The following is a 19,657-nucleotide window of genomic DNA, read 5'->3' as shown; positions in this document are numbered from 1 at the left end:
ATTCGAGTGCAGTCCGATGTTTCTCTCGCACCCATTCACTTGAATGGGTGCGAGGGATACAGCTCTAGCAGAAAATCACAGCATGTTGCTGCTTTTCTCGCATCCAGAATCTGGATGCAAGAAAAGCTGACGAACTGCTCTCCCCCAATGACTAACATAGGTCCAAGTGCAATGCGAGATTTTCTTGCATTGCACTCGTCTGTTTTTCACGCTCGTGTGAGCGTACCCATAATCTGGAACTCTCAACCACAACATATCAGACTCTTGCCTACCGTGGAAACCTTAAAAAGAAACCTGAAGACCCATCTCTTCTGACACGCCTACAACTTGCAGTAACCCTCAGTCCACCATACCCTCACCTACTGTATCTGTAGGTCCTCTCTCCACCTGTTGACTGTGAGCCCTTGCGGGCAGGGTCCTCTCTCTTCCTGTAGACTGTGATCCCTCGCGGGCAGTGTCCTCTCTCCTCCTGTAGGACTGTGATCCCTCGCGGGCAGGGTCCTCTCTCCTCCTGTAGACTGTGAGCCCTCGCGGGCAAGGTCCTCTCTCCTCCTGTAGACTGTGATCCCTCGCGGGCAGGGTCCTCTCTCCTCCTGTAGACTGTGAGCCCTCGTGGGCAGGTTCCTCTTTCCTCCTGTAGACTGTGAGCCCTCGCGGGCAGGGTCCTCTCTCCTCCTGTACATGTTTGTGCTTTGAAATGTTCATGATTATTGTACTTGTCTATGTATGTCTCTTTTTCACATGTAAAGTGACATGAAATAAATGGTGCTATAATAATAAATGCTAATAATAATAATAATTCTGCCCCATGTTGTACTGGAAAACGGAAAAAAAATCCAAATGCAATGAAATTGCAAAAAAAGTGCAATTCCACAATTATTTGGGCATTTTTTTTTATTTACCATGTTCACTATATGGTAAAACTGACCTGTTATTATGATGCTTCAGGTCAGTACAAGTTCATAGACACCAAAAAAGTATAGCTTTACTTTTATCTAAGTGGGTTAAAAAATTCTGAAGTTTATAAAAAAAAAGTATTGCGCTTTTGTCGCCATTTTCGGAGACCCGTAGCATTTTCATTTTTTGGTATCTGGGGCTGAGTAAAAACTTATTTTTGCGTCTTGAGCTGAAGTTTTTAATCATTACATTTTTGGGTAGATGTTGTGTTTTAATAGCCTGTCATTGCATTTTAATGCAGTGTTGCAATGACCAAAAAAATGTAATTCTGGCATTTTGATTTTTTTTTTTCTCACTACACCCTTTACCGATCAGATTAATTAATTTAATATTTTGCTAGATTGGGCATTTCTGAACTCGATGATACCAAATATGTGTATTTTTTTATTTTCATTGTTTTTTTCAGAGGGCAAGGGGGGATGAATTAAACTTTTAGGTTTTTTAAAATGTTTTCATATTTTTAAGAATTATTTTTATTGATTTTACTAGTCCCCTTAGGGGACCTAAAGCCTACACTGTCCGATCATTTGTGCTGATCAGAGCGATGCTGCATCATCCTTCTGAACAGCAGAAATGCTGATCTCCTGTGACTGCCAACACTCTGCCAGCGTTCACAGGAAGTGAGTCATGACAGGGATCATCAGCTGACCCCCATGCTGTCATGGCAACTTATTGGGGCCCCATGATTGAGTCACAGGGCCGCCGATGACGGTGCCAAACAGTGTGATACTCTCTGGGGTACGTTAGATTGTGCTGTCATAGTTGGACAACTCAATCTAAGAGGCTAACAGGCACGGGTGGATTTCCAATCCACTCACATCTGTTAACTGTAGATCAGCAGACATATGCAGAGAATAATGCAGGCTCGCTGCACTACAGGGAAGGAGGCGACCTAGGACGTATAGGTACGTCCTAGGTTGTATAGGGGTTCAGATTAGTGATCATGACCCCTCCCCTTTACACCACCAGGGAAATTTTATTTAATAAGAAAAATGTTTTTCCTATTTTAGGCTATCAGAACCTGGGGTGTGTCTTATAGTCTGCAACATACGGTATCTGGAGGACTATCAAACATCAGAATTATCGAGAGTAAAGTGGGAATAAAATAAGAGCAAACAGTGGGCAGCTTTTGACCTAGTGACAGGCCCTCTTTAAGGCTGTGGTGGGCAGCTCTGGAAGATAGCTTGTATCTGGCTTTTCACTTATCCAAGAAATATAAATGGACTCATGAACTACTTGAGTAGAAAAGTAAGAATGAAGCTCCGATACTGCCCTGTGATTGACGGTCCCAGGTGGTGGTCGATGCCCGACTGCTGCATACACATACTTTGCTAGTGCTGATAAATGCCCGAATACAGAGGGGTTTATCTGGTGACAAATCACATATCATGTAAGGCTAGTCTCACACATCCGGCTTTTCGTGGTTTGCCGAATTTGGCGCACGCCAGTACAGTGTATACAGTACAGTGGCAGCGCTGTAACTTTCAGGTCACATGCTCCGGTCACATGACAGCATGTGACCGGAGCTTGTCGCGCTGCCACTGTACTATATACACTGTACTTGTGTGCACGGAATCAAACCACTAAAAGCCGGATGTGTGAAACTAGCCTTAAGGCCCCGTCACACACAGAGATAAATCTTTGGCAGATCTGTGGTTGCAGTGAAATCATGGACATATTGTTCCATTTGTACACAGCCACAAACCTGCCACTGATTGTCCACAATTTCACTGCAACCACAGATCTACCACAGATCTGCCACAGATTTATCTCTGTGTGTGACAGGGCCTTTAGGCTATATTCTGATTACCAATTAATCTTGATAAGATATAGGCACTAATTCATGTGTACGCTGTCAGTAAGGATTTGTGAACATTCATCACAGTGCTAGTACTTTACCTGTTTGCACATGCGACATCACAAACCATAGTATATAATATAATAAGAACATTTTTGGCTCTTTACTGTGAGTTAACATGCGTGGTGGGCACTGTAAGGCCCTGTGCGCACTTGACGTTTTTTGCCGCGGATTTCTTGCGGTTTTGCTGCATGTTTCGCTGCATGTTATGTTCATAACATCTCTGCAGTGATTCACCAGCAAATCCTATGGGGAAAAAAACTGCTGTGCGCACTATGCGGATTTTGACAGCTGCATGTTTTGCTGCGGGATTCCCGCAGCAAAAATAATTGCATGTCACTTCTTTTCCGCAGGTCACTACGGCATTTCACTCCATTGACTGTAATGTAATCGTGAAATCCCGCAGGGAATAACGCAGGTAGCAAATTCTGTGCTGTTCATTGCATTTTCCTGCATTATTCCCTCTGGTATTTCGTGGTTTCGGGACATAATCTTCATCACTTTCCTGCGTCTTGCAGGGAACTGATGTCATTATGGCAGGAAGAGAAGGCGGAGCAGAATAAACACACACACACATCACAGATACAGACATAGAATACACACATATCACACTCACACAGACACAGACATATAGAATGCACATACAAATCAAACATACATATAAAAAAAAAGCGTGTGCTCCGCCGTATTTTTACCGTCCAGCCGAGCTAAACACACAGCGGCGGCCCGATATTCTCAGGCTGGGGAGGGCGAGGGCCAGGTTTAATGTCGCCCCCCCAGCCGAGAATATCAGCCAGCAGCTGCCCCAGGACTGTCGCATCCATTATGCGTCAGTCCCGGAGTGTCCCTGGCTCTTCCCAATTGCCGTGATGCAGTAGCAATTTGGGGTAATAACGAGTTAATGGCAGCGGATTGCCGCCATTTAAGTCCAGGCTTAATCATGGCAGCGTCTATGAGACAGCTTTCATGATTAACCCGTAAGTAAAGTGAATAAAGACATACACCGAAAAATCCTTTATTTTAAATAAAACACAAAAAAGCCCCCTCTTTCACCACTTTATTGACCCCCCAAACACACAGCTCTGGCGTAATCCACGCAGGTCCCACGACGCTTGCACCCAGCCGCGACTGACACTACAGAATGCAGCCTCGCAACGAGCCTGCAGAGGTAACCACAGGTCATTTCTCACGGCCGGTAATGTGAGCAAATTACCGCTCGGGAGCACTGGAGCGTGTCGATTGTTGATTGATCTGTCCTCTATCTATCTATCTATCTATCCCTCTATCTATTCTTCTATCTGTCTATTTATCTATTTATCTACTATCTATCTCAGAAGGAAATGACTTTTTTTTCAATTTGCTTTATTCCATTGAATGCATTAAAACACATGTACCAACCCGCGGCAATACCGCGGTAAAACAGTGGCAAACCACATTCGGTTTTCAGGTGCGGTTTGCTGCGTTTTTTTACCTTGGGTGCGGTAATCTTTCAGACCCTGTGGAATTTTCTTACGAAAATTCCATTTTCTAGTGCGCACAGGGCCTAATAATGATCTATGGTGGCCTTTTAGATCTTATCAAATCAACGCTTGACCTGCTGCATAGAAAGCCAATATATTCTGTTTTGTGATGCTATTTGTTGAGGTGACATGTATAGAAAGATGCTGAGCCATTAGTTCACTCTCTGGAGGTGTGTGATGAGTGAAGATCTCAGCGGAGTTCATCAGTTCACTGTGTCACTTATTAACAGTTAGTTCCCTTTATGTTTTATGACAAGTAGTTCTTCTCTTCACTGTATGGGTCTGACCTGTATTATATTATCATTCATGTTTTCCTTTAACTATGTTATTGGCATATCTTACTCCTGAGAATATCGAGGATGAGTTATTAAAACAATTAGATCCTTTACACATTTGTTTCCTTCTGATATTTTATAGAAGCATTGAAGGGAGCTAACTATAACATCTTAGAAATGTCAAGTTAACCTGGTGAATCTGTCACCTGGTATTTTTCTATCCTATCTGGGAGTGGCATGATATAGTGGCAGATAAGGAATAACGTTTGGAACACCATTCTAAGTCTGAACTGGGTGCAAAAACCTAAAAAAAACATCACTATGGGGAGATAAGGTATGCACACCAGTGACCATGTAAGGGGAATACATGAAATAGCAGAAACTGCTGTGTGAATACTGAATTGAAAAATGTTTCACATTTTCACTCTTACATATAGCTATTGGATTTTTCAAGTCAGTATTCACACAGCAGTTTCTGCTATTTCATATATTCCCCTTACATAGTCACTGGTGTGCATACCTTATCTCCCCATAGTGATATAGTGGCAGAGACCCTGATTCCAGCAACTTTTTTTTTTTTTATTTATAAAATCCCTGTTTTATCTGCTATGGATCTACCACTTTTCTGAAAGCTGAGCTCTGCATAACCTGCCCACACCACAGATTGCGGCTTTCTGTGTATACTGTATAGACAGGAAGTAGCAGGAATTCACGGCAGCAGGTTTACTACTTCTGTAATGATAAACTCCTACTGAGAAAACATTTTCAAGTTCATGTGCTGTGTGTTTTTTCACTCTCTTTACCATTGCTTCTAGTGGACAGTTCCTACAATAATGTACAGAACCAATTGGTGCAAAGTTTGTGTCTATGTGTGACACAACCACAGTGTTCCTAGTAAGGCTATATTCACACCAACAACTGAATTAATATATAGTTGCATTCTATTGCCATTGACTTCCCTTTTGAAAAAACAGCGTAAGTCAGATTTGACAAGATGCAACTGAATGTTTACTGTTAAGGCCTCTTTCACATATCAGTTTTTTGCCATCAGTCACAATCCGTCGCATTTCGAAAAAAACGGATCCAGCGACGGATGCCGCTGGATCTGTTTTTTTTTTGCATTGACTTCTATTAGTGACAGATTGCGACGGATGGCCTCACGTTTCATCTGTTGTGCGACGGATCCATCGAAAAATGTGTGTCCGTCGGATGGAGACGATGTCCACAGTAAAGTTTTTTGTTTGCATCGAAAAAACGGACAGCGACAGATCCGTCGCCGTCCGTCATTTGCTAGAATGGAAGCCTATTGGCGCGGGATTCTTCGTAAACCATCAAATGACGAATTCGGCGACGGATCCGTTTGTTTTTTTAACCGAGCATGTTCAAATGTGTAAATTCCCTGCTTGTCCAAAAATTTCTCTCTCTCTCCTCTCTCTCTCGCTCTCTTCTCTCTCTCCCTTTTTTCTCTTTCTCTCTCTCTCTCTTCTCTCTCCTCTCTTCTCTCTTCCCTCTCTCTCTCTTCTCCTCTCTCCTTTCTCTCTCTCTTCTCTCTCTCTCTTCTCTCTCCTCCTCTCTCTGTTCTCTCTCCTCTCTCTCTTCTCTCTCTCTCCTCTCTCTCTCCTCCCTCTTCTCTCTCCTCTCTCTCTCTTCTCTCTCCTCTCTTCTCCTCTCTCTCCCTTCTCTCTCTCTTCTCTCTCTTCTCTCTCTTTCTTTTCTCTCCTCTCTCTCTCTTCTCTCTCCTCTCTTCTCCTCTCTCTGTTCTCTCTCCTCTCTCTCTGTTCTCTCTCTCTCTTCTCTCTCCTCTCTCTCCTCTCTCTCACCCCTTTTCCAGGCTGGGGTGATATAGGTTTTCAATAGCAAATAACCTTTTACATGAAAAAAGTGGTACAACGGATCAGTTTTATTACAGGATCCGTTGCATTTGTTTTAACACAATCTGCAACGGATCCGTCACATCAGTCATGAAACGGATTGTGACTGATCGAAAAAAACTGATGTGTGCAAGTGGCCTAATTCCTTCCATTTTTTGCTGTATAAGTTTCTTCCTTTTGCTATTTGATGTATTTTCTTGAAATAATTAAATCTCAGTTATATGGCAGAAATGTGCTGAATTTTACTGGAAAAAATGTCACCAGGACGAGCTTTCTCTTCCCACTGTCTATGACCAGTAATTCTTCCTCTAGAGTGAAGCTCCTAATTAATGTCCTGGAAATATCAGATTGAGGCTGGACTCACACGAGCGTATGGCATCCGATGCGAGAGCATCGGATGCGATATGCTAATGCCCCCTGGCTCAGGCTCTGCTGCGAGCCTGAGCCGAGTGTCATGCGACTGTAACCCGATCTTGCGATTGGGTCACAGCTGTGAAGCTGTGTGCGGGCGCTGCGGAGGAGAGGGAGGGGTTAATCCCCCCCATCTCCTCCACTGTCAGCCTGTGCGTATATCGCACTGCACTGGGATAACATCCGAGTGCAGTCCGATGTATCTCTCGTATCCATTCACTTGAATGGGTGCAAGAGATATGGCGGTAGCAGCAAAACGCAGCATGCTGCCGCTTTTCTCGCATCCAGAATCTGGATGCGAGAAAAGCTGACCAACAGCTCAACCTCATTGCCTAACATTGGTCAGAGTGCAATGCGAGAATTTCTCGCATTGCACTCATACAATTTTCACGCTCGTGTGAGCGTACCCTAAGAGTAGGGCTAAACCGCGACTTTCACCCAACTCCTGTCTCGCAGGCAAAGTTCTTTAGGTTTTGCCGCTACATTGCAAGGGAACTGTGACGGCAACAAGCAAGTCCAATCATTGGATTCTTTGTGACTTGTTGCAGCTTTAGTATCTTTCACAATATCGCTTGTGTTGTGTTGCAATGTAGCAGCAGCACCTAGCTAACTTTAATCACACGACGAGTGTCACGGCCAATGAAGCCCTAGCCTAAATTGACAACTGGGTGGTGCATTCACCCTTGTCAGTAGGATGTGTCCTTATATACTCCGATTCTGATCAGTAAGTCCCGACACACACAACTGATGAAGGGAATGGTGCAATGCAATTGATTATTTATTTATTCGTTTTCAGGAGGAATATCAGAGGAATGGCTCAAGGTAGAGATCTCAGAAAAGATAATCCGACATGTTTATTTAATGAGGACCATTAGTATTTACTAAAACAGACATGTCAGGGAATCTGAGAGGTCCTCTTCATTATCCATAGCTTCATAAGGCTAGTTTCACACTTGCGTTGAACGGCATCCGTTGCATTGCGTTATGTGACGGATGCCTTGCAAATAGTGTGATAATAAAGGTAACGGATTCCTGTGAAATAACGCGTTGTGTTAAGTTTTCTAGCCACGAGAGAGAAAGCCCCCATCATCACCGCACATGCAGGCACTACCGCACTCATCATCATCACACACATCCCGGCACTACTGCCCCCATCATCACACGCATCCCGGCACTACCGCACTCTTCATCATCACCGCACACACCCCGGCACCACAGCCCCCATCATCATCACCGCACATGCAGGCACTACTGCACTCATCATTATCATCACACACATCCCAGCACTACCGCACTCATCATTACCGCACACATCCCGGCACTACCGCCCCCATCATCACCGCACACGCAGGCACTACCGCACTCATCCTCATCACACACATACCGGCACTACTGCACCCATCATCACCGTATACGCAGGCACTACCGCACCCATCATCACCGCACACATGCAGGCACTACCGCACTCATCATCACCGCACACGCAGGCATTACCGCACCCATCATCACCGCACACACACAGGCATTACCTCAGTGACGTTCCCGCTGACAGCGCAACTCCCTTCCGTTTCTGCATGGAGCTCACAACGAGCGGCGGTGTTCTACTGCCACTCCTGTTAGCTTCATGTAGCAGAGCTGGATGCGTCGCGGACCTCGTGTGGATTACGTCGGACCTGGAGGGGTATTTGGGGATTTTAATAAAGTGGTGAAAGAGGGTGTTTTTTTGTCTTTTATTCCAAATAAAGTATTTTTTCGGGTGTATGTATTTATTTACTTTTACTTACAGGTTAATCATGGAATGTGTCTCATAGACGCCTGCCATGATTAACCTAGGACTTAGTGGCAGCTATAAGCTGCCATTAACTCCTTTTTACCTCGATTGCCACCGCATCAGGGCAATTCGGGATGAGCCGGGTAGAGTCCCGGGACTGTCACATCTAATGGATGCGGCAATTCCGGGCGATTGCTGACTTATATTTTTAGGCTGGGGGGCTACCCATAACATGAGTCTTCCCATCCTGAGAATACCAGCCTTCAGCCGTTTGGCTTTACCTTGGCTGGTATCAAAATTGGGGGGACCGCATGTCGTTTTTTTAAATTAATTATTTATTGTACTGTACAATATAGACCTGCACACCGGCGGCTGTGATTGGTTGCAGTGAGACAGCTGTTACTCAGCGTGGGGGCGTGTCTGACTGCATAGGCGCCAGTGGGCGGGGAAAGCAGTGAATACTAGATGGAATAATGAGCGGCTGACATTTTCAAAAGCAGGAGAAGACGCCAGAGGAGTGTGACAGCCGTGCAGCGCCGTGATCGGTGAGTATGAGAGAGGTGGTGAGAGAGGGGAGAAAGCCCAGGAGTGATTTTAAACGATTTAGATTGTTCTGCTGGACATGCTGAGCATGCGCAGTAGAATGTGATGGAATCCGTCAGCGGATTCCACCGCTTAGTGCATTGCGGCGGAATCCGCCCCCAGAGACAATCATTAGACACCTTGGCGGATTCTAACAGAATCCGTCAAAGTGCGTTATTTTAACAACCCAAAAAACGCTACATCGTTCCCTCCTCTCGACGCTGTGTCAAAATAACGACGCAGTGTCGTCCAGCGGATGCAACGCAGACACTTGCGTTCAGTGCATCGTCCATACAAGTCTATGGAGAATAGCGCAGTGCGTTAACAGACTGCGCTATTCTCCATAGCGGCGGATTGCACTGAACGCAAGTGTGAAAGTAGCCTAATATAGAAATTATGGTAGAGGGTAAATTTGTGAATAATTTGTGTGAATTTATAAAGTTTATTTACTGGGACTTAGTCTACTTTACTTGATTCATTCTTATTTATTGCTTGTAGGGGTTTCCAGTTGCTCTTTTACTCCTAGCGACCAGTCTCTTTCTAATCCTCAGTATGGTAATCCGGAAAGTGAAAGAAATGAGTGGCATTTAGGTCGCCATCAGCAAACACCTAACCCAGGTATGTCTGAGAACATTTTGCTCGTCTGTATTATATACACTCCTCAACTTTGAAATTGCAGTAGCAAGAATGAAAAGTAGTGGAATCATGGAAATCACAGGATCGATAGATATGTTAATGATGTGCATATGATGAAAAAATAGAGGCAAAAATATCAAAGTGTCATGCATGTACCAAACTAATACATGGGTAAATGAAGAAATACAGCCTACACCACTGCAGCCTCTCCCACAGCCTAATGGTTCCTGTACAGAATAGAATGTCCTCAACTGCACAACTAGAATCCACAGCTCGGACCTGTTGCCCTATAAGGCTACCAAACTGTTTCTTGTACCTGCTGAGGAACCAGAGGGGAGGCTGCTATGTACACCTAATCAAACAGAGAAAGTATGCAGGGGTAGAGGGGGTAGAGGGGAACCAAGGTGAGCAAACGTAAAGCACAAGCAAAAGGGGAAAAATTAGAAATAATTAATGCTAGCTAGGGTAACAGTCTAAAAACCTAACAAAAAAACAGAAGGAAGGCAAATAAATAAATGCCGAACAGGCAAAATCCCTTAGCTGCAGGGCTTGAGATCCTTTGCAGAAATACACATGGAAATAGTCAGCAAAGAAGGATGTGATAGGACAGAGACAAAATAAGCAAATGAGAACACCTGACTAACCACAAACTAAATGAAGAAGCAAAGATAAAAGAACTATCAGCATTTGAACAGAGACTGCCTAGGCTGTGGCTCAGCAGGGAAGGAAGCCGACCACAGAGCAAGAGGCCACCGAACTGAGACCGAGGCATGATGTAAAACATCTCGATTTTTTTTAGTATTGAGTATGAGTGCTACCCACAGAAATACATGCTCTTGCACACCTTGTAATGCTATCAGTTCAGTAATTAATGGTTGTCTAAGAAATGCTCTACTATAATACTGAATGCACTTGGGTATGTAAATCATTATGATCTACTGCTGGCAGCTCCTAAAGCAATTGCTGACCAATGACATCACATGTGTATTCGGTGAAAGACACAGCAGGCCACTGCTCACACCATCCACTACAGTGTTGAGCGTGAGACTACCTTCATTTTACAAACAACCACATTGGCTATCTCATACATAAATTTGACTGTTTAATTATTTAGTATGCAATTAGCTATGCAGATTATTGTCATGTGACTACAGTGTTACTGTTTTGCTCCTAAAAATCTAAATTAATTTTTTTTATTATTTTGTTAATACTTTGTAAACCCACCTTTTGGCTTTCAGCAGTTGTCCCATGCTCAAAGTTGTAGTGGATGGGGAGATATGGAGCATAAAAGTCAAAAGTTCAAAACATTGTTACCCTTTTGCTCATCAGTGTAACTCATTGTGATATTTCACAGTGATTAAGTTTGAAGTTGAGTTAAGTTCATCAAGTTCAACCCATGACCTAACATGTTTACCAACTTTTCAGATATCACACCCTAAAGGATGTCCCTATAGGCTCTATTTACACTCCAGTTGCAATTCAAACTGTCCTTCTGTAGGTCCAGTGCTCCTGGTCATTCATGCACAGTGCAGTCTCTCGCTGCTGGCGTAGCTGTGTTCTGCTTCCACCTTGGACATAGTGTATTTTACCATTAGAATATACTCTACAATGGAGCTTATAATAACACTAGGCAGTGCACAGCTGTTTTTGTTGCCTGCTGCTGTCAGATCAGTGATGTGAGATTGTACATGCTGCTCTATTAATGCATAAGGCAGAAGATAATCCATTGTAATAATATTATTGAAGTCCTAAAATTTTTACTGAATTATTAATTTGAGGTTTATGTTATATACTGAGGTGCGGAGATTCTAGAAAATGTATTTTTCAGAAACCGTTCCATTACTGTCTGAGGTCGGAATCTGGTATACCAGACAAAGTGAATGAAGCAGTGCCATTTGTAAACATGTCCTCCCATGCGATGCTCCCATACACAAGAGCACGTATTCAGCAGAACACTCCTGTGTACTCTATGATTAAGCTGTCGGCAGCTTATCTGCAGGAAAACAAGGCGATCAGCAGTCTAAAATGAGACATGATATCTCCCATCACAATCATTTGTCCAGAGCTGCCATACACATTACATTGTCAGCTGAACCCATCAGTATCGGTGGGTTAGGTCTATAACAGTCTAGTATATCTGAGGGTCTTTAAGGCCTCTTTCACACGTTCGTGAAAAACCACGCACGTTTTTCACGGACGTGTCAGAGGTGCGTTTTGCCCTCAGTGAGCTGTGTTTATGGCACACGTGTGTTCTCCGTGTGTTATCCGTGATAACACACGGAGAACGGGAACTTTCTGCTCACCTGTCCCTGGTGCTGATCTTCGGTCTCCAGTCCTGCCGACTCCCCGCTGCTGCAGCTTCCAGCCGCAGTGAAGTGAATATTCAATGAGCATAATGAGCGGCAGTCGGAAGGAAGTGACAGCAGAGACAGGAGGGCTGGAGAAGGTGAGTAAAGTTTTTTTTTTTATTTTCTCAAACACGTGTGTTTTCTCCGGCGCGTGTCACACGGAACACCGCCGTGTGGTCCGTTTGTGTTCCGTGTCACTCCCGTGATGCCTGAGAAAAACGGACATGTTGACGTGTGGAGCACACGGACACACGTATACTCAACACACACACAATGATCCATGGCAGAACACGCACGTGAGCGCAGACCCATTGATTTTAATGGGTCTATGTGTGCCCGTGTCTCCGGTACGTGAAAAAGGACCAAACACGTACCGGAGACACGGACGTGTGAAAGAGGCCTAAGAGAGAGATGGTCATTATTGTGAATGTCCTAAATAACGCATGGTTTATTTGTCCCTAGGGCATTTCTATTCTCACCATAGACCAAGAGGCCAAAATACTTATTGGCAGAATCTTTCAGATGAGCAAGCCAGTCATCAAGGTAATTAATAAAACATGTTAGTGATCACTACAAATGTATACAGCTGCAAAATCTAGCACAAGAGAAAGAAAAACTTTGGTAGGGCCAGAGGTTGTGGCCAAAACTCCACCATTGGAGTTTTGTTGGCTTGTGGTGGATGGGCAGAGCTTCGACAATTCTGCTACTGAAACTGCCGCAACATCTTCTGGCCATACCCTATGTCAGTCAATCAGATTGTCATAATCAGAAGTGCGCCATAAGGTTATAGAGGAATCTAACAGTCACCCATACAGAATGTACCAGTTTTACAAACATTTCAAAGAAGCATAAGTCCTCCTTTACACATGCCTTTATCTGCACTGTTAATGCAAGTAAAATCCACCCTATATTTCTAGAACTTGCAGTGGTGTTTTTTTCTGTGTATTTTTGAAGACGTTTCTTTTTTTTGTGACTTTTTGTACGGATGATCTTGCTGACATTTTGACCTGTGCCTTTGCCATATCTAGATCATGCTGTGTTTCAAGTGTGTGTGCCTAGCCATTCTTATATTTTACATTTACCCACTACATTTTTCGAGGGAGCAAAAACACAGAGTTGCTCGTCATTTTTTTTTATATTTTTTCTTGCTGGGGGGGGGGGGGGTAAATGGGTCATTTATGCTATGACAGACTTTATATGTACATTGTGTGTGTAGGTTGGTATATACATATATATATATATATATATATATATATATATATATATATATATATATATATATATATATATATATATATATATATATATATGTATGTACAGTACAGACCAAAAGTTTGCACACACCTTCTCATTCAAAGAGGTTTTTTTATTTTCATGACTCTAAAAATTGTAGATTCACAGTGAAGGCATCAAAACTATGAATTAAAACATGTGGAATGAAATACTTAAAAAAGTGTGAAACAACTGAAAATATGTCTTACATTCTAGGTTCTTCAAAGTAGCCACCTTTTGCTTTCATTACTACTTTGCACACTCTTGGCATTCTCTTGATGAGCTTCAAGAGGCAGTCACCGGAAATGGTTTTCCAACAGTCTTGAAGGAGTTCACAGAGATGCTTAGCACTTGTTGTCCCTTTTGCCTTCACTCTGCGGTCCAGCTCACCCCAAACCATCTCGATTGGCTTCAGGTCTGGTGACTGTGGAGGCCAAGTGATCCGGCGTAGCACCCCATCACTCTCCTTCTTAGTCAAATAGCCCTTACACATCCTGGAGGTGTGTTTGGGGTCATTATCCTGTTGAAAAATAAATGATGGTCCAACTAAATGCAAACCGGATGGAATAGCACCTGCTGCAAGATGTTGTGGTAGCCATGCTGGTTCTGTATGCCTTCAATTTTGAATAAAGACCAACAGTGTCACCAGCAAAGCACCCCACACCTCCTCCTCCATGCTTCATGGTGGGAAACAGCCATGTAGAGTCCATCCGTTCAGCTTTTCTACAAACACACGGTGATTGGATACAAAGATCTCAAATTTGGATTCATCAGACCAAAGCACAGATTTCCACTGGTCTAATGTCCATTCCTTGTGTTCTTTAGCCCAAACAAGCCTCTTCTGCTTGTTGCCTGTCCTTAGCAGTGGTTTCCCAGCAGCTATTTTACCATGAAGGCCTGCTGCACAAAGTCTCCTCTTAACAGTTGTTGTAGAGATGAGAAGGTGTGTCCAAACCTTTGGTCTGTACTGTATGTATATATATATATATATATATATATATACCACCTTTAACAATTACTTTGCCATACATCTCTGGTTTGATCTTACACAGGACAGTGGTCAGGCTTTAACCCTTCCCATGAGTATGACAGCAGAGGAAATATGCACCGTAGGGGTGCTGGATATGGCAGATACAATTCAGGTAATATAACTATTGTATTGATATGCAGTTTATTTGACATACATTAATGCACACTGTATTATGTTGGTTTTATAGCATAAATGAAAGGCCGTGCCTTTAAAATATAGATTGAACATTTTGGATTAAGTTACCGTATGTGCATACCGCATTGGAAAGCAGTTGAAAAGGAGTCCAGCCTGTCATACTTTGTATGATTGAAGTTATTGACTTTGTTGGGAAATATATGAATGCCGCTTTTTAGGGATTTAGATGAATATTCATAACTGAGTCATGAGCTGTCAACTAAACATGGTCTGAACATAGCCTTAGGTTCTCTTTACATTTTCACCATTCCCCATTGGTTTTGAGGTGACAGCAAGAACAGTTTAAAGTCTGTTGAGTTATTTTTAAGACTCACAACGAAAACTTGATTTAATTTTTAAGAGAAAGTGTCATGTCAGAAAATGTTAATTACCTACAGCTATAGGGTTAATCTGCAGGTGAATAGCGTCAAAACCAAACTATGCTTGGCTACCTTACTAGAACAGCGGCTACAGGGAGAAAATGAACTTATATCCTCCTTGTGGCTGATTGCTTCGAGTTATAGGGCATGCAAGCAGCGATTACAGTCACTGCTCACTCACTATACAGACAGAGCTCTATAATAATCACTCTAAGGCCTTGTGCCCACAGGGCGTTTTTACAGCGTTTTTTCTAGCGTTTTTCATTGCTTTTTTTAATCAATAAAAGCAAGGAAAAAGCATCCCAGCAAAGTCTATGAGAATCAGGACTTGCTGTGCCCACGTTGCTTCTTTTTCAGTTGCTTTTTTTCTTGCTGAAAAAAGAAGCAACATGTCAATTGTTTTAGCGTTTTTTCCTGCTTTTTTCCCCAATTGACTTCAATGGAGTCAGGGAAAAAAGCAAGAAAAAACGCATGTGTAATGCCCACGTTGCTTTATATTTTATGCGTTTGGGCGTTTTTAGGGAGAAAAGAAAGCTATGGCTATGTAGATTCCTTCATAGAAGAAAGCCACATAGCCAGCGTCCAGCAGCTGTTATCTTATCTCCCATTGTTTAGCGCGACACCTCTGCAGGGACCCCCGCTGACGTCACAAGGTAAAGAGTTCATCACAGCGGGGGATCTCCAGGAAATCCCACAGTAATCCCCCTGTATGAATTGTATTCACCTTATGACATCCCGGAACTTATACAGCGAGGTGTCACGGTAAACAATGCATGGACCGCCGCTGATGTCACAATGTAAAGAGTTCATCCCAGCGGGGATCTCCAAGAATGTGGGCGGCATTGCTCGGTAATCCCCCTGCATGAATTGTATTCACATTGTGACATCCCGAACTTCTCTGCAGTGACATGTGGCATTAAACAATGCAGGGACCCCCGCTGACGTCACAAGGTGAATAGTTAATCCCAGCGGGGGATCTCCCTTGTAACCAAGATAAACATCCGGTAACCAAGGTGGTTACCCGATATTTACCTTAGTTACCAGCCTCTGCAGCTCTCACGCTGCCTGTGCTGCCGGCTCCGGCTCTCTGCACATGTAGCTGCTGTACACATCGGGTTAATTAACCCGATGTGTACAGCAGCTAGGAGAGCAAGGAGCCAGCGCTAAGCAGTGTGCGCGGCTCCCTGCTCTCTGCACATGTAGCTGCATTACACATCGGGTTAATTAACCCGATGTGTAATGTAGCTAGGAGAGCAAGGAGCCAGCGCTCAGTGTGCGCGGCTCATGCTCCCTGCACACACAGCTAAGCGGTGTGCGCTGGTAACTAATGTAAACATCGGGTAACCATACCCGATGTTTACCTTAGTTACCAGTCTCCGCAGCTTCCAGACGGCGGCTCCGTGCAAGCGCAGCGTCGCTTGCACGTCGCTGCTGGCTGGAGGCTGTTCACTGGTCGCTGGTGAGATCTGCCTGTTTGACAGCTCACCAGCGACCATGTAGCGATGCAGCAGCGATCCTGACCAGGTCAGATCGCTGGTCGGATCGCTGCTGCATCGCTAAGTGTGAAGGTACCCTTACTCACCTCTCTGCAGTCTCCTGGGTCACATCCGATGGGCTCCAGGACCTCCCGGTAAGCAGCTGATTGTTTACGTCCAGCGGTGAACAGCTTGCCAGCTTTTTAACAAGCAGATGATGAATCAGCTGATCTTCCCTGGACGTAAACGATCGGATGATGCTATCAGGTGATAGCATCAGCTGCTTACCAGCGGGTCCTGGAGCCCATGGGACTTTAGACAATCAGCTGATGTGTAATCTGTTTCAGGTCCTTGAACCTGTGTCAGGTTCAAAGACCTGAATCCAATATCATCTGATCAGAAGGCAAACCGATCAGATGATGTGTCATCATCTGATCAGTTTGCCTTTCAATCAGATGATATTGGATTCGGATTGGACATCAAGGGACCCTCGACCCAGGACTACAGCGGAGGGGGGTTCTTTAGTTCAATAAAGATGGAGTCACTAATTGTGTTGTGTTTTATTTCTAATAAAAAATATTTTTCTCTGTGTTGTGTTTTTTTTATCTTTACTAGAAATTCATGGTGGCTATGTCTAATATTGGCGTGACACCATGAATTTCAGGCTTAGGGCCAGCTGATAATACAAAGCTGGCCCTAACCCCATTATTACCCAGTGAGCCACCCGATACCAGGGCCGCTGGAAGAGTTGGATACAGCACCAGAAGATGGCGCTTCCTATGAATGCGCCATTTTCTGGGGCAGCTGCGGACTGCAATTCACAGTGGGGGGGCCCAGAAAGCTTGGGCCACCCTGTACTGCGGATTCCAGTCCCCAGCTGCCTAGTTGTACCTGGCTGGACACATAAATTGGGCGAAGCCCATGTCGTTTTTTTTTTTAAATTATTTTATGAAATTCATGAAATAATTAAAAAAAGGGCTTCCCTATATTTTTGGTTCCCAGCTGGGTACAAATAGGCAGCTGGGGGTTGGAGGCCACCCGTACCTGCCTGCTGTACCTGGCTGGCATACAAAAATATGGCGAAGCCCATGTCGATTTTTTTTTTTAATTCATTAAAAAAAAAAACAAAAAAACAAACACATAACCCAAAAGGGTTAGGAGTAAAAAAAAATGCTTAGGCTCTCGCTGTATTTTCTATTGCTAGGGTAACTTAAACAGCTACTGGCTGCTAACCCCTCCTGCTTGGTGTTACCTTCACTGGCAATGAAAAATCCAGTTAAGCCCTTTTTTCTTGAGTTTTTTTGCCAAAAAATTAAAAAAAAAATTCCATGGGGTTAGCCCAATTTTTGTGTCCAGCCAGGTACAACCAGACAGCTGGGGACTGGAAACCGCAACGCTGAGTGGCCCAAGCTTTCTGGGCCACCCGCTGTGTATTGCAGTCCGCAGCTGCCCCAGAAAATGGTGCTTTCATAGAAGCGCCATCTTTTGGCGCTGTATCCAACTCTTCCAGTGGACATGGTGCCAGGTGGCACGCTGGGTAATAAGGGGTTAATACCAGCTTTGTTTTACCAGCTGGTATTAAGCCAGAGATTCTTAATGTGAAGCCAAGTTTGACCCGGATATTAAGAATCTCCAATAAAGGGTTAAAAAAAGACACCACACAAAAAATACTTTATTAAAAATAAATACACAGACACACTTAGGGACTCCATTTTTTTACTCCCTCTCACCCCTCCTCAATCCTGGTCTTCTGTCACCGATCTAGCTCTGCTATATCAGAAAGCACGGGGGAGGAAGAACGCTTCAAATCCCCGTGCTGTCTAATCACTCAATGAGTTAGCAGAGACTGCAGGTTGGTAAGCGGTGACATCACCGCTACCACTGTTGCCATAGTAACCTAATGAGCAGGTTGCTATAGCAACGGTGATCTCCGAGCACCTGATTCCCGGCACCGCTATTCACCTGCATGAGCCGGTAAATAGCTGGTAAACGATCTAATAGATCATCATTTTCCTGTCACTTTTATTTCAAAATGGAGATTGAAAAAAATGGGCTGAACAAGGAAATGACATCAGAACACCTTTTTTTCACATCCAACTTTAATGAGCTGAAACAAGCATTCAATAGTAAAAAAAAAAGCATGAAAAGAAGCAGGAAAAAAAGCAGGAAAAAAAGCATGAAAGCATGAAAAAAAGCAGGAAAAAAAGCATGAAAAGAAGCATGAAAAGAAGCATGAAAAAAAGCATGAAAAAAAGCATGAAAAGAAGCAAGAAAATAAGCATGAAAGCATGAAAAGAAGCATGAAAAAAAGCATGAAAGCATGAAAAGAAGCACAGAAAAAAAGCAGCTTTTTTTGTGCTGAAAAAAAAGCACCGTGGGCACAGGGCCTAAGGCTATGTGCGCACTAGGCGTTTTTGCCGCGTTTTTAGCGGCGTTTTTTACCGCGTTTTTGTGCTGAAAACGCAGTGACATTGCTTCCCCAGCAATGTCAATGGGTTTTCATAAGTGCTGTCCTCACACAGCGTTTTTTTTTAGCTGCGTTTTTGTGGTGACCACAAAAACGCAGCATGTCAATTATTTCTGCGTTTTCCACTGCGTTTTTCACTCATTGAATTCAATGAGATGTTAAAAACGCAATGAATAACGCATATAGCCGCGTTTCTATGACTAAAAACGCAGCTATACACGCAAGGGGTGGGCACTACAGTGACGTGTACAGGAAGAGGATTCCTTCTGTTGGTAAACACAGAAGCAGGAATCCTCCCGGTACCGTCACCGCTGCCTCCACCTCCCGTCCTGTGCATGTCAGCTCCGTGCGGCGCCATGTCTGGGCGGGAGGTGGAGGCAGCGGCGAAAAACAAAGTGAACAGTAGGAAAAAAAAAAAATGTCATATACTCACCTGTCCGCAGGGTCCCGGTGCCATGCCCGCTCCCATCTCCTCCCGGTCCCGCCGCTCTGGCTGTGTGCAGTCTCCCCGGCCGGCAGGACCTTGCTTGCAGGACCTGGCGAGGGATCACCTGATGCAGTCACCTGACGCATCAGCTGATCGTAGTCTCGCCGGCTTTTTCCTGCCCGGCCGGCTATCAGCTGATCCTG

The 19,657-nt window shown here is 44.0% G+C and overlaps 1 protein-coding gene across 3 annotated transcripts in view; it reads left to right on the top strand.

Moving 5' to 3' along the window:
* FAM120B (family with sequence similarity 120 member B) overlaps nt 1–19,657 on the top strand; it is a 280,814-nt gene that overhangs the window by 181,390 nt on the left and 79,767 nt on the right. For all 3 annotated transcript variants that reach the window (XM_075339687.1, XM_075339685.1, XM_075339686.1), the window contains 3 exons: nt 9,744–9,863; nt 12,692–12,772; nt 14,554–14,643. In XM_075339687.1, coding sequence (XP_075195802.1) covers nt 9,744–9,863; nt 12,692–12,772; nt 14,554–14,643 — 291 coding nt within the window. The remainder of the gene's footprint in view (nt 1–9,743; nt 9,864–12,691; nt 12,773–14,553; nt 14,644–19,657) is intronic.

Source organism: Anomaloglossus baeobatrachus, chromosome 3 (assembly GCF_048569485.1).
Source record: "Anomaloglossus baeobatrachus isolate aAnoBae1 chromosome 3, aAnoBae1.hap1, whole genome shotgun sequence".
NCBI classification, from domain to species: Eukaryota; Metazoa; Chordata; class Amphibia; order Anura; family Aromobatidae; genus Anomaloglossus; species Anomaloglossus baeobatrachus.
This window is presented reverse-complemented; position numbering and strand designations above follow the sequence as displayed.